Source organism: Salvia miltiorrhiza, chromosome 3 (genome assembly GCF_028751815.1).
Source record: "Salvia miltiorrhiza cultivar Shanhuang (shh) chromosome 3, IMPLAD_Smil_shh, whole genome shotgun sequence".
In the NCBI taxonomy this organism is placed as follows: domain Eukaryota; kingdom Viridiplantae; phylum Streptophyta; class Magnoliopsida; order Lamiales; family Lamiaceae; genus Salvia; species Salvia miltiorrhiza.
The window spans coordinates 62,020,287-62,036,100 of NC_080389.1; the positions used below are offsets into that span (position 1 = coordinate 62,020,287).

The 15,814-nt window shown below is 36.1% G+C and overlaps 3 protein-coding genes across 3 annotated transcripts in view; all 3 read left to right on the top strand.

The window, feature by feature from the left end:
- Positions 1–15,814, top strand: part of LOC131015234 (probable glycosyltransferase At3g07620) — a 1,181,237-nt gene that overhangs the window by 492,055 nt on the left and 673,368 nt on the right. The window lies entirely within an intron of this gene.
- LOC131019123 (leucine-rich repeat receptor-like serine/threonine-protein kinase BAM3) lies at positions 1,862–7,555 on the top strand. Its single transcript, XM_057947808.1, has 7 exons — positions 1,862–2,455; positions 3,952–4,048; positions 5,336–5,641; positions 5,731–6,639; positions 6,714–6,932; positions 7,007–7,071; positions 7,472–7,555. Exons 1-7 carry the CDS (start codon positions 1,862–1,864, stop codon positions 7,553–7,555), a joined length of 2,274 nt encoding a protein of 757 aa, XP_057803791.1.
- On the top strand, positions 6,601–9,441 carry LOC131019124 (probable LRR receptor-like serine/threonine-protein kinase At3g47570). Its single transcript, XM_057947809.1, has one exon. The coding sequence runs from the start codon at positions 7,573–7,575 to the stop codon at positions 9,439–9,441; it is 1,869 nt and encodes a 622-aa protein (XP_057803792.1). The 5' UTR covers positions 6,601–7,572.

Here is a 15,814-nt window from a genome sequence, read left to right on the forward strand (position 1 = left end):
ATTAAAAACAATCATTTGTAGGGAGAAGATCCTTAAGAAATAATCAATTTCTATCCCAAAGGGAGAAGATCCTTAAGAAATTGATTAAATCTATCCCACAATATATATATATATATAATAATATAACATTTCATAAACACATAGCACATAACATTTAATTTAACAAAATTATCCAACATATATAAATTATTCTAACAAATTAACAACTTACAATATAATTTAAAATTAATCATGCTTCATAATTTAAAATTAAACTAACAACATATACTAATTAATTAATATATATAATTTAAAATTAATCATGCTTCAATTGATATAATTTAAAATTATTCATGCTTCATATAATTTATTTATAAACAAAGCTAATTATAAATTAATTATTAACTATATATAACAAATAAATCTATTTAATTAACATATAAATACATAAAAAAATTCATAAATAAATAATTAAACAAGAGAAGCGTACGTACGGTGGTGGTTTCCGGCGGGTGTCGTGAAGAAAGCGGCGAAACGAAATCGTCGAACTAAAATAAAGAATATAAGTCAAATTAAATTTAAAAATTATATATATATATATAATTAATTAAAATTAAATGATATCTAGAGAGAGAGAGAGAGAAAGAGAGTTACCGGGCGGCTGGGCACGGCGGCGGTCGGCGGCGGGGTTCGGCGGCGGCGGTCGGCGGCGGTGGTCGGCTGGTGGCAGCAGCAGGCAGCAGCAGAAGCGGCGGGGGGTGGGGGGATCTGTTTTGCGCAGAACTGAAAAAAGGAGGTTACGCGTGCCCTAATATTAGACATTACCGAGGGCACGTGCCGCCGCTAGCTAGCGACGGCACAAACGCCGTCGGTAATTGTGTTAAAATAATGTTTTATTGAATATTCAAACCTTAACGGCGGCGATGCCGTCGCTAGTTAACGGCGGCGGGTTTGCCGTCGGTAACTGGCCGGTAATTTCGAAGGTTCGGGTCGCCTGAAATGCCGCCGCCGTGCCGCCGTTAGGTACCGACGGCAAAATCGCCGCCGGTAGTTTACGCCGGTAAACACGCGTTTTTTTGTAGTGTCTTGTCAATGACATTTAACAGAAGCATAAATTAAAAAATTGAAAAAATAATTTATAATTATCCATTCAAAACACAATATGTAACGAAAAGTTAAATTGGCAACCCAAATTATCAACAAATAAAATCCAGCCCATATACAACATGTTCAAAATCCAACCCAAAAAACAGCCCAAGTCCAACCCATATTATATACTCCCTCCGTCTCACAAAAACATGAACAAAGATAAATGCACGAGTTTTAAGAAATGTTAGTTGAGAGTTAAAGTAAGTGGAAAATGGGTCCCACTTTAAAAAGTGGTGTGAGAGTAATGAATTAATTAAGGAAAAGTAGTGGTGGGCCATGATGTACTAAAATGGAAATGTTCATGTTTTTGTGAGACACCTCAAAATGGAAAAACGTTCATGTTTTTGTGAGACGGAGGGAGTATATTCCATTTGTCTTTGTCTGCGTCTGCGTCTGCGTCTTTGCCTTAAGTCTTCGTCTTTGTCTTTGTCTCAAGTATATACATAACGATTTCTTACGTATTTAAATGTAACATATTGTGTTTTGAATGAATAACTAGTACATTCGCCCGTGCGATGCACGACGAACATAGTTTTGCATCAAAATTAAACGATGTAGCGTGTGTATCGGTTAAGCGATTAGGGGTTAATGTCTAAAATCGAAGGTCTTGGGTTCGAGCCCTTGTGGCGCGGCCTTTAAATTTCTTTATTTAATCATGTTAATTTTGTGGGAAGGCGGACAGTGGGTGTGGGTCTTGACGTGGAGAAGGGAGCTTCGGGAGAGAGAAAGTGGGATGGTGCAACAACTTTTGTCCTTTATCTCTGATTGTGCTGTGATTGCAGGTGATGAAGACGCATGGACATGGATTGCATCTCCGGCAGGGTGCTACACCACAAAATCAGCCTACTCGGCCATTTTCGCGAGAGGTTGTGACACAGCGGCTTTACATAGTCCATCGGAGATGATTTCGAGAGTTTGGAAAACACCGGCGCCTCAGAAAGCAATCATCACGGCCTGGAGACTTCTTAAAAACAGACTCGCCACCTGCGATAATCTGGAAAAGAGGAAGGTGACGCTTGGAGACGATGAGGTCAGATGTAAATTCTGCAAAAGCCAAATGGATACGATTGACCATCTGTTCCTCCTTTGTTCGAAAATCGCGGAGCTTTGGGATGAGATACAGAAATGGCTGGGATTCACCACAGTTAGACTCAATACGGCAAGAAGACACTTCGAGACATTCGTTGATCTGGAAAGTGGAAAGAAGAACATGAAGTTTCTTATGATGGTATGGGTGTGCTCCATTTGGATGCTGTGGAGACGTAGAAACGAATGCAGATTTGATGACGACGACTGGGATTGTAAAACCGTCTTGTCGGATATTAAGGTTAGGACTTGGAGTTGGAACAAAATTTTCGAGATTATTCCGAAAGACCTGAACTTTTCTTATTGGTGTACTGATAACTTGGTCACCAACCTCTTGTAAAACTTTTGCTGGTACCCCTGGTACCGTTTTCTATTGATTTCTTACTTGATCAAAAAAAAAATTAAATGATGTATCAAATAAATAAAAAATAAATATTAAATATAGTTAGAATATAAGTAAATGCAATCCTATTTTGGGCCCAAAATCAAATATTCGGGCTTTTGGTGCCACCTAGAGCCCGTTGCTGACATGGTTGTGCCATCAAAACTTGATGCCCCTTTTAACAGCATCAAAACAAATAAATATACAGTCTTTCAAATATGCTATCACCATGTTAGTCATCTCCAACTCCTTAATAAAATGATAATACTAAAAAGAAAGAAAGAAAATTACCAAAAAGTTGACATGGCGCGGCCACGTCAGCAACGGGCTTTAGGTGGCACCAAAAGCCCGAATAATTGATTTTGGGCCCGAAATAGGAGTATAAATGTTTTAAAAAAAAGTTATAGTTCATTTTCAAATTATGTAATATATAGTCATTTTTCTGATAATCCTGAAAGTTACGGTCCTATTTTAACCATTAGGTCCATTCAGTAGGAAAGCATAAGCACTAGCTATTATTTTCTAAAAAATACATAAAAAGGACATGTAGGCTCTAAATTGATTAAAGGTGCTTGAATTCTACTTATTTAATACTCCCTCCGTCCCGCGAGTCTTGACACGTTTGGGTTCGGCACGGGAATTAAGGAGTTGTAGATTAGTGTTTTAAGTGTGTAATTAATAAAGTATAAAATTGATAAAGTAGGAGAGAGAAGGTAATAAAAGTGATAAAGTAGGAGAGACAATATAATAAAGGTGATAAAGTAGGAGAGAGAATGTAATAATTATTGCCCAAAAAGGAAACGTGTCAAGATTCGTGGGACGGCCCAAAAAGGAAAACGTGTCAAGACTAGCGGGACGGAGGGAGTAAAGACTAGTGAAAATAACTAACCTTCCTCCATGTTGATACTGTTTTAATCGTTGTCTTAATTTCAAACATCAAATCCATAGTCAATTACAATACCAAAGGGATATAGCCAACATATAAAATTATTGTCTTAAAAAAATAAATATAATATTAAAAGTGGAATGTATAATGGTGACTTCCTAGCGGCAGTTGGATAAAAGTAAAAACTGATGGTTCGGCCTTGGGAGCTCCGGTCTTATTTCTGCGGGGGCGTCTTTCGTGATAAGTGGAGTCACGTTAGAGGATGTTTTCATGTGAAAGGTGGCAAGGGTTTTGCTTTCGAAGCTCATTCTAGATCCACTCTTTATTCTTTTAAGGCCTTCACTGCTTCACCATCAGAGTTATTATAACGAGAATAATGTTTACTTTTTCTTTCCAAACTTTTCCTAGGAACGTTCAGATTTTCTGATCTCTTTTCTTGAGCTTTACGACTTTCCATCATTTTCTTAAGCTGGGCGTGACTACGTGTTGTATGCCGATCGATTTCCATCACCGGAGAACAGTTCCGACGAGCGATTTGCAGAGATTCGCGGCTAATGGCTATGGCTGTAGCCTATAGAGCAAAATTGTAACTTCATAATTATTTTATATTAAGGGATACAAAGAGTAAAATGGGGGTTATGAATAGAATCACCCTTAAATGATGGATCTTCAAGTCCATTTATTTTTGAAGTTGGGCTGGACCTAATTGATTGCTACTTCTAAAAGTATTTTGGCTAAATTCTTTTAAGCCCATTACAAGTATTATTACGCATATTAATACAACTATTAAAATTATTTTCTTCACTATATACCAGATATTAGGAATTGTTTTAACACAGATTGGTTGAACAGGGTTTCTCCACATAGCCCTCTTTCTCTTATAAATGTTGTATTGATTTGCTGAACTCGAGAAAATTTCTCACGCTCCTTCCCAAATTCTTCTTCATCATTCTGCAGAAAGATATAAACTGCATTTATGTGCAGATATCATAATTTTCTTTTACATCCTCCAAAACTACTTTCATTCGACTCTATCATTTAAACTTGAACAGCTTGAGTGGTTCGATTCCACATAAAAATAAAAATAAAAATAATAAAAAAAAATAAAAAATTGGGCCCCTAATAATAATAATAAACATAAGAGGATATAAAATTTTTTAGGCCCCTGAAAATTATGGACACTGGGCGGTCGCCCTTAGAGACGGCCCTACACCGGGGGCGTAGAGTCAAATGAAAACTAAATGTTGATGACTTGTTCCTATCTTGAATAAGCAACGAGGCCATGTATTGACTAATTTTAGGCTTTTAGTTGACAATATTGACAATTTCCCAGCTTCAGCACTTAGTAGATATTAATGAAATGGGCCGACACGAAAAAAAGTTTAACTGTTTCCAAACACTTGCTTCACAAATTAATAACTATCAAATGATTTTGCTTAGATCGGAATAATGTAAAACCTATAACTAAATATAAAACTTATTATTGGAATATAACATGAAATCTAAAACATGTACTCCATAAAAGTTTACTTCTTGGCTGCTTCTTATCTACACTATATAGTTTTCAAGTGTGGATATACCTTTTTACTGATTCCTGCTCACTTTAAATTAACCTTTTGCAACTCGGACTTTTGTTTCTATATAATCGAGATACATATATACAAGGATTTAGTTTTCATTTCTATATCGATCAAGTCTTCGTCTGCGTCTGCGTCTGCGTCTGCGTCGGCGTCTCCGTCTCAACTCTTCACCTTCGTCTTCGTCTCCGTCTCTGTCTTTGTCTCAGTCTCTTTAAGTGACTGGAGCCGACGACATTTGCAGTCCACAACCTCAAGTCTTCGTTTTTGTCTCAGTCTCTTTAAGTGATTGGGGCCAACATTTGTATGGACTTGACTCAAAAGCCACACCCATCAAGACTCTCAAGTCAAGCAAGTCTTCCATTAATTTGTATGGACGACTTGACTCAAAAGCCACACCCATCAAGACTCTCAAGTCAACCAAGTCTTCCATTAATTTGTATGGAAATAACATCTACCCAGGACTTGACTCAAAAGCCACACCCATCAAGACTCTCAAGTCAACCAAGTCTTCCATTAATTTCTATGGACGACTTGACTCAAAAGCCACACCCATCAAGACTCTCAAGTCAAGCAAGTCTTGTACGTGTAATATTTGTGTATATATATGTGATGATTATTGGATGCAGTTATTAGCGACTTAATTATCATAATACAATCACAATTTGCAGCCATGGAGAAAAAGATTTATTGCATATTTGCTTATGCATTCCTAATCACCATAACCTTCCCAATGCTTTCTTCTGAATCCAAACAGCCTATGAGCCTTGCAACTGATCAAACTGCCCTTCTTTCACTCAAACATACATCTCTTTTACTTGCAACTAATTGGACCAACTCCACCTCCGTCTGCACCTGGATTGGCGTCACTTGCAGCTTGCGCCACCACAGAGTAGCTGCCTTGAATCTCTCCAACATGGCTCTCTCCGCCACCATTCCACCGCAGCTCGGACACCTCTCCTTCCTCGTCTCCCTCGACCTCACCAACAACCTTTTCTATGGAGATTTGCCACAGGAACTGTCTCTCCTTCGCCGTTTGAAGTTCATATCTTTCCAACTCAACAACTTCACCGGAGACATCCCTCCGATGTTGGGTCAGTTACCAAAATTAGAGCACTTGAATTTACGCAACAACAGCTTCATAGGTTCCATCCCAAAATCGCTCTCAAACCTCACAAACCTACAATTTCTTGAGTTATCTTCCAATTCTCTAAGTGGAGAAATTCCAAAAGAGTTGGGAAGACTTCAAAGTCTACAAGCTCTATCTGTTCAATTCAATCGTCTATCCGGTGCTATACCATCAGCCATATTCAACATCTCGACCCTTGTATCTATGGCCTTCACATACAATGAATTGAGTGGAAGTCTTCCAACAGACATCTGCAGTAATCTTCCGTCTCTTACTGGGATTTATCTTTCTTCTAATCAGCTGAGTGGCGCGATTCCCACAAATCTATCCCAATGTTCACGGCTTGAGGTGTTGGGCCTCTCTTACAACTCTTTTAGTGGGGAGATACCTTCAGAAATCGGCTTCTTAACATCTCTTCAGGATTTAGCTCTTGGTGGCAACAATTTGAATGGTATGGTTCAAGTTCTTATCACATAAATTTGTGTAAATGAGATTTTATTAGTTTGATGACACTTTTTTTGCCAGGAATACTACCACATGAGATTGGCCATCTTCAAAGTCTGGTTGCTTTTGGTGCTGAACGGAATGAGATTGCTGGCTCAATCGATTTCAATATTTTCATTAATATGTCTTCTCTGCAAACCTTAGCACTAGGGCGTAACAAATTCACGGGGAACCTTTCAAGGGATGTCAGGAATATTACCATGCTAACAAATTTGGATCTCTCGGAAAACCATTTTACAGGTACGACAGAGTAATTTTCATGTAAATTGTCTGTTTAGCTACAATATGTGTTTTTGAAATCTCATGTTTTGCAGGGCTAATTCCCACTGAATTTTGCCAACTTTACCATTTGGAGACATTAGTATTAAATTGGAACAGCGTGAGCTTGAGTGGTTCGATTCCACATGAGCTCTTTAACATTTCAACTCTTCGGATTCTTTCACTTGTCGGCAATGCTCTGACAGGGGCTCTTCCAACCCATTTATGCCATGGTTCTCCCTTTCTTGAACAACTTTATCTTGGCCAAAATTCTATCACCGGAGCAATACCCAACTCCATCTCTAACTGTTCTCAACTCACAATTCTGTCACTTCTTGAAAACAAATTCAGTGGTTATATACCTACTCATCTCGGCAACCTAATACTTCTTCAAGATCTTCGACTGCATAGAAACAATCTTACCCAGCCACCATCTTCTTCCTTCATTACTTCATTGACAAATTGCAAGTCTCTAACTACTTTGTCAATTGCTGATAATCCTCTAAATGGTGTCATTCCAGCTTCTGTCGGGAACTTATCTTCCTCTCTTCGGGAATTCGATGTCAACAACTGCAAATTCAGTGGCAGCATTCCTGTTGAAATAGGCAATTTAAGCAATTTGATGGTACTGGGTTTATCTGGGAATGAGTTATCTGGTAATATTCCACTAACTATAAACCATTTCCATCAACTTCAAGGATTATATCTGTCTCGTAACATGTTGGGAGGCTCAATACCACATGGTATATGTGATCTATTCAGCCTCTATACTTTATCTATGTACCAGAATCAATTTTCAGGCCCAATTCCTAAATGTCTGGGAAATGTCTCATCCTTAAGATATCTTTATCTAGACTCCAACATTTTGAATTCAAGCATACCATCAAGCTTATGGGGCCTAAAAGATTTGATCGAATTATACTTATCCTCAAATTCATTAAATGGGTCACTAACTCTAGAGATGAGTAACTTAGGTGCAGCAATATATATAAACCTATCGATGAATCAGCTGTCAGGGTCAATTCCTAGCACTATTGGGAAGTTGCAGCATTTGATTTATTTGTCTTTGGCAAATAATAGACTAGAAGGTTCTATACCTGTGTCTATGGGAAGCATGATCAGTTTGGGAAATCTCGACTTGTCGTACAACAACCTCTCTGGTTCAATTCCAAAGTCTTTAGAAGCACTTCAACACCTCGACTACTTTAATGTCTCTTTCAATAGTTTAAGTGGAGAAATTCCTAATGGAGGTTCTTTTAGAAACTTCAATATGGATTCTTTTAAGGGTAATGAGGCATTGTGTGGAATCCCCAAGTTCCATGTCCAAATTTGCTCTTCAATTTCTAATCACACATCAAAGAGAAAGAAGGTGGAACGAGCTTCATTTATTGTTTTCGGGGTTGTGGCTTTCATTTCAGTTGTTTCTTTGGCCTTCATAATTGTCAGAAATAAAAGAAAAGATAAGACGACTAGAGAAGTTGATGAGTTGATATTCATTGTGCCAGAAAGAATATCTTATTATGAACTGCTGCAAGCAACGAAAAATTTCGATGAAAGCAATTTACTTGGCACTGGGAGTTCTTGCTCTGTCTATAAAGGAATTCTTAACAATGGGAATGATATCGTTGTCAAGGTGTTCAATATGCAGCTAGAAGGTATTTCAAGAATATTTGATGTTGAATGTGAGATACTACGTAGCATTCGACACAGGAATCTGACAAGCGTCATAAGCAGTTGCTCTAATGAAGAGTTCAAGGCATTAGTACTTGAATATATGCCAAAGGGAAACCTTGAAAAATGGTTATATTCCCACAACTATTGCTTGAATATGATGGAGAGATTGAATATAATGATTGATGTTGCATCGGCTTTGGAGTATCTTCACCACGGTTATTCAATGCCCATTGTCCACAGCGACTTGAAGCCTAGTAATGTGCTGTTAGATGAAGACATGGTTGCCCATGTAAGCGACTTTGGGATAGCAAAGTTGTTATGCGATGGAGATAGCTTTGTGCTAACCAACACGCTAGCAACATTGGGTTACATCGCTCCAGGTGAAGTTTCTCTAAATATTCTGATTGCACTTCACTTTCAATCAATTAATTGTGTCTTCCTTACTGCATACATCATGATTTTTGCTGTTCCAGAGTATGGTTTGGAAGGGCTAGTTTCAACAAGGTGTGATGTTTATAGCTACGGGGTGATGTTGATTGAAACTTTTACGAGAAAAAGGCCTAGTGATGATATGTTTTGCGGAGATATGAGCTTAAAGAGATGGGTAGAACTCTCACTTTTGGAGATCCCAGATGAAGTGATAGATGTCAACTTAGTCATGAATTTGGAGGAAGAAATGATTGACAAGAATATGCAATGTGTATCATCCATACTTGAATTGGCTCTGAAATGCTCTGCGGACTCTCCCTGGGATAGAATCAACATGAAACAAGCACATGCAGAGTTGCAAAAAATCAAACATCGATATTCCCAATGAGATTCAAGTAAGCTATATTTCTATGTTATTTCTACATGGATATTCATATCCCAATTTTCTATCGTAAAGTTAACTAATGATGTCTTCTTCATTTGGTGGCTTAGATGAGGCATGTAGTGTTGAAGATTTTGAAGAGGTAGTAGATGCTAATTGGGGTGAGGCACTGAATAGTGGTGAGGTGGATGACATAAAGAATGGAAAATTTGGCTTGGTCCTTTTGTTGGTTTTTGCTATCATTATTAATTCGTTCTTCTTGTTTCTGCTTTTTTTCTCGTTGTAATAGACGAGTACTCTTTTTTCCTTTATTGGTGTTTTTCCTATTGGGTTTTCGCCAGAAAGGTTTAAATGAGGCTCGACTCTTAGTTAGCGTCTTTGTGCTTGGGTGTGCTAGGTTTTCTTTTTCGTTTTTCTCCTTTTATATACTCCATCTATTTCAACAACTTGATGCTCAAGGTTTTTCAATCCATCTTTCCTCCATATTTTATGTTACATATAATCTTCTTTGTCACAACTTAAAAGGCAAAATCTTTCTGAATAACGCCTCTGCCTCACCAATCCCTCTCAAAAGAGTTCTGAAAATTTTGATATTCTGTTTGTAGCCGAACTTGATCAAGATGCCCATAAGCGCAAACCCGATCTTCACACGGCATAGAAGATAGAAGCAATTGATTGTGATACTCATCGAGCACACATTCAATTCGATGTCCCATTTGCGCATTCCGTCGAACATGTAGAGGGCCGTGTAACTCAACAATTTGTCATGCAGTCATATATTCAATCAAACAGCCTCTTTTCCCCATCGAGATTACTAAAATATACATATTTGGATAAAAATATTTTGGTGGGCATATGAATTATAAACATTACTTACTCATAACAATACTACGTCAAATTTTACTTTCTAGTTATTCCAGAGGTGCCGCGCAGGTCATATGCTCACTTTGTCACACTAAACGTAGGGTTTTAGTAGGGCTGTCGATCGGTTCGGGTTCGGTTACCCGTACCCGAATTTTCGGTTACCCGAACCCAAAATTGTCATATAATTTCACTAACCGTTCCCGAACAGTTTTAGGTGTTCGGTTACCCAATAACCGCTTCGGTTACCCAATTCGGTTATTTGGGTATTCGAAATACCCATTTAAAAAATTAAAATTTTAATAATTTGCTAGATAAAGGATTTAAAACCTAGTCACCAGAACATACACAAAGCAACTTATCCACTAGACTAAAGCTCATTTTTATACTTTAAATATATCATAGTTTTATTTTACCTAAGAATCGATTTTTTTTTATTTAAAAATAAATAAATTAATGAATTAATAATTAAAATGTATATAAAATATATATTAAATAATTTTCGGTTATTTCGGTTAACCCGTTTCGGTTATTGGGTTAACCGATACCTGAAATTTTTCTAAAAATAATACCCGAAACCGAACCGATAACCAAAAAAATCGGTTATTGGATACCCAAACCTGGGAATTTCAGTTCGGTTAACGGATTATCCAAAACCCGATAACCAATTAGACAGCCCTAGGTTTTAGTATTAATTTGGAGATTCGGTTGTTCGTGAGTTTTTCTAACAAAGACTTATTTCAAATTATTTTATATGACCAAATTAAATTGAAAATTTTATTTATTTCATATATTTTAGTATCATTTTCTTTATTTTATATGACGAAATTAAATTGAATAACTTAATACATTTAAGTATTGTTTTATTTATTTTATATGACCAAATTCAATTGAAGAATCTATTTATTTCAAAAATATTTATACTTTTATTAAGGTCTACAAATATTGAAATCTATTTATAACTTTTTTTAGACTTTGAATTATGATGTTTAATATAAATTTACTATGAAAAATTATTGCAACAACAAAAAAAATAAGGACAACTATTTGTTTGAAATAAATATTACAAGTCTTTCTTTATTTAAATTTTTCCATGGTTTTTTTGTTTTTTTAGTTTAGGAAATCCATGGTTAAATTTATTTGAATATTAATGCGGGAAAGATAGATGAGCTAATGTATTCATGGAGATTGAGTCTTTATTTAGGTTATGAATTGATAAAGTTTGGTATAAATTCAAGAGTGGATTTTTAAAATGGCCACTTTCATATTGTAAAATTAAAAATTGTCCACTAAGATAAAAATATTAAAAAATGGCCACTGTTACCAAAATACCCTTCCACATTAAAAATTAAAAAAATGTCCACTTTACATCACCCCTTTAAAAAATCCCGCAATTCACAACCAGTCGAATTCACAACCAGAATTTTTTGTTTGTGAATTCACAACTAGTCGAATTCACAGCCAAAATTTAATTCACAACCAGTCGAATTCACAACCAAAATTTAATTCACAACTAGAATTTTTTGGTTGTGAATTCACAACAAACGAATTCACAACCAAAATTTAATTCACAACCAGATTTATGTTGGTTGTGAATTCACAATCAGTCGAATTCATAACCTGAATTTAATTCACAACTAGAATTTATTTTGGTTGTGAATTCAAGTAGTTGTGAATTTGAGTTTTTAAAGTTTGAATTCACAATTAAAACTGTAATTTATTTTGATTGTGAATTTATAGATTTGGTTGTAAATTCAAGAATATTAAGTTGTTAATTCATCGAGCTAGTTGTGAATTCAAGAACATTAAGTTGTGAATTCATCGACCTAGTTGTGAATTCTTAAATCTAGTTGTGAATTATTACGATTGTGAATTCACAACTGAACTGAAACTAAACTGAACTGAAACATTAAATTCACAACTAAACTGAAACCCTAAACCTAAACCCTAGTTGTGAATTGTTACGATTGTGAATTCACAACTGAACTGAAACACTAAATTCACAACTGAACTAAACCGAACTGAAACTAAACTGAACTGAAACATTAAATTTACAACTAAACTGAAACCCTAAACCTAAACTCTAGTTGTGAATTGTTACGATTGTGAATTCACAACTGAACTGAAACACTAAATTCACAACTGAACTGAACTGAACTAAAACTTAACTGAAACTGAACTGAATTGAACTGAAACATTAAATTCCCAACTGAACTAAAACCCTAAACACTAAACCCTAAACCTAAACCTAAACCCTAGTTGTGAATTCACAACTGAACTGAACCCTAAACCCTAAAAACTAAACCCTAAACTCTAAAACCTAAACCCTAAACCCAATCTAAACCTTAAACCTAAACCGTAGTTGTGAATTGTTACGATTGTGAATTCACAACTGAACTGAACTGAAACACTAAACCCTAAACCTAAACCCTAGTTGTGAATTCACAACTGAACTGAAACTGAACTAAACTGAACTGAAACTGAACTGAACTGAACTGAACCCTAAACCCTAAACCCTAAACCCTAGAACCTAAACCCTAAACCCAATCTAAACCCTAGTTGTGAATTGTTACGATTGTGAATTCACAACTGAACTGAACTGAAACACTAAACCCTAAACCTAAACCCTAGTTGTGAATTCACAACTGAACTGAAACTGAAACTGAACTGAAACTCGAATTCACAACCAGAATTCAATTGACAAATAAAATTTATTTTGGTTGTGAATTCAAGCAGTTGTGAATTCGAGTTTTTAAAGTTTGAATTCACAACAGAAACTATAATTTATTTTGGTTGTGAATTCGAGTTTTAGTTGTGAATTCATAGATCTGGGTGTGAATTTAGGAATATTAAGTTGTGAATTCATAGATTTGGTTGCGAATTCGAAAATATTAAGTTGTGAATTCATAGATGTGGTTATGAATTCAAGAAAATTAAATTGTGATTTCATAAACGTGGTCGTGAATTCAAGAAAATTAAATTGTGAATTTATAAATCTGGTTGTGAATTCAAGAACAATAAAAAAAATACAAGAAATTTAGTCTGTTTCTCATAAAAAATCTACCAATGAACATAAGAGAGAGAGAGATCTAAAAGCTAAATAAATTCTACGTATCTCTAAAGGAAATTCCCCAAAATTGGCAGAAAATGACAACAGCAGCTCCACGATTGTGAAATGGCCCAATCTAGTTACTGCAGCAAATATGAAAAAAAAAGGGTTAATAGCCAGAAAATACACGAACTTTCATCGGAATTGCATATTGCACACGACCTTCAAAAATAGCCCCATAATACACTACCTTTTAATTTAGTCGCAAATTGCATCACGATTGGGTACTTCAAAGGTGCAATTTGCGACTAAAAATAAAAGGTGGTGTATTATGGGGCTATTTTTGAAGGTCGTGTGCAATATCAATTCCGATGAAAGTTCGTGTATTTTCTGGCTATTAACCCAAAAAAAAAAGACATCAAGGAAAAGTTAGACATGTCATCCATTCATTCACTATCAATCCCAAATTAATCCCATTCATTCGCCAACGTGGTCGCCATCACCGGTGAATTGCGCCTCTTCTCTCTTCCCATAACCGCTTCCCAAGCACTCCAATCCCTAAATTTATCCCCAAATTCCTTCTTTCTCTGCAACTTCGACCGCCTCTACTTCGACGATTTCATCTCATCCTTCGCCCATGACGACCTACTCAACGCCACTTAAATTTATTTCGTCCTCCCTACCGCAAAGCTTCAGTATCGCCTCGCCGCCTTCGACATGGCGGCGTAGGCCGTCGAGGCCAGCCTGGCGCTCGACCAAATCGGCTGCCGAAAGAAGAAAGCTCAGATCTACCCTACTTGGACGGCGATGAAGGATCCGCAGTTGAATCACACCGGTAATCACGGTCGAGCTCGAACGCGGCCACCGCGAAGTAGGGAACGAGCTCCGCTTGATGAGGAGGTTTTGGCGGATAAGAAGGTGAAATTGTTGGGAGAGAGAGAGGAGATTTCACGCGGCGGCGGCGACTTCGCCGGAGGAGCTGCCTTGCCAGAAATTTCAGGCGGCGGCGGCGGCGAAGGCGGAGGCAGTGGCCGGTGACTGTCGAGAGAGAGATGAAATGCAACTGTGGTAGGGAGATGAAATGAGAGAGAGTAGAGAGAGAGAAGAGAGTATTTTTGACTGGCCATTTTTTAATATTTTAAAGGGAGGGGTATTTTTGACTTTTTGTTCAAAAACTGGCCACTTTTTATTCTTTTTATTTGATAGGCTAGATTTTAATTTTACAATATGAAAGTGGATAGTTTTATATATTAGCTCTAAATTCAATGTGGTATAGATGAAAACAAATATAAAAATGTTATATAGTGTAGAATTGAGAGTAAAACAAATATAAAAATGTCATTTAGTGAAAAGAACCGATAAGAAATAACTCTATCTATAGCCCCCAATCATCTCAACACAATCATTTTTTCTTTATCTTTATTGATTTAGTATCTATTATTATTCAAATGAAAATGGAGTTATATAACCCCAAACTCAAAAATCTAAGAACTGATTCTTGCGGCTGAAGAACAAAAAGTACAAATAATTATGATGTAAACTTTATTTTATCATCCAATTCAATTTATGGAATTTGAATACATATATGGAGTGTACTTCTCGATAAATTCTTCCCCCTTTTGTGTATGGAAACAAACACTCATGAAAATAATTATTGCAGAAATTTAGAGAAAACAATTCAAAAGAGCAAGGGGCGGGGATACCCAAGAAGCATAAGCAAAAGAATGATTTGGTGTACAATCTCGAAAGAGGTATTTCTGAATCTAAACAATGGGGAGGAAAGAAAAAATTATTGTGTTGAGATGATTGGGGGTTACAGATGAAGTTATTTTATCGGGATTGAATTTATTTAGATAAACTTATTGGGGCTTTAGCAGGCTATTGTGAGAAAATTGGGGGTTGTGTTTAAAATTACCCTTTTTTTATTTAGCTGGCCCAATATTCTTTTTTTTATTTAATTGGGCTATGGTTAGTAATATTAGTTGGGCTCATTTAATTTTATTTAGCTGAGCCTTATTTCTTTACAGAATTGGGCCGATGCATTACAGATTTTGGGCTGTGCATATTTATGTTTAAATGGACCACCTTGATTATTTAATTAGACTATCATTAGTTTAATTAATTCTTTTTAAAGAATAATTTGCATAATAATATTATATTATTATGTGCATATTTTAAGTAATTATTTATTATATATTTAAAGCATGACATAAAATTGCATTTGCATTATGCATCGGAATCATAATTAAGTCCATTAACCCATATGCTGCACAAGTAGAACCGTAGAAGTATGATGTGGCTGCCTCTTATCTCCACTATATAGTTTTGAAGTGTGGATATACCTTTTTACTGATTCCTGTTCACTTTAAATTAATTATCCTTTTGTAAGTGGGACTTTTCTCCATCCAAAGTTTGATTCTATAAATTTGTTTCTATATAATCGAGATATATACAAGGATTTAGTTTTCA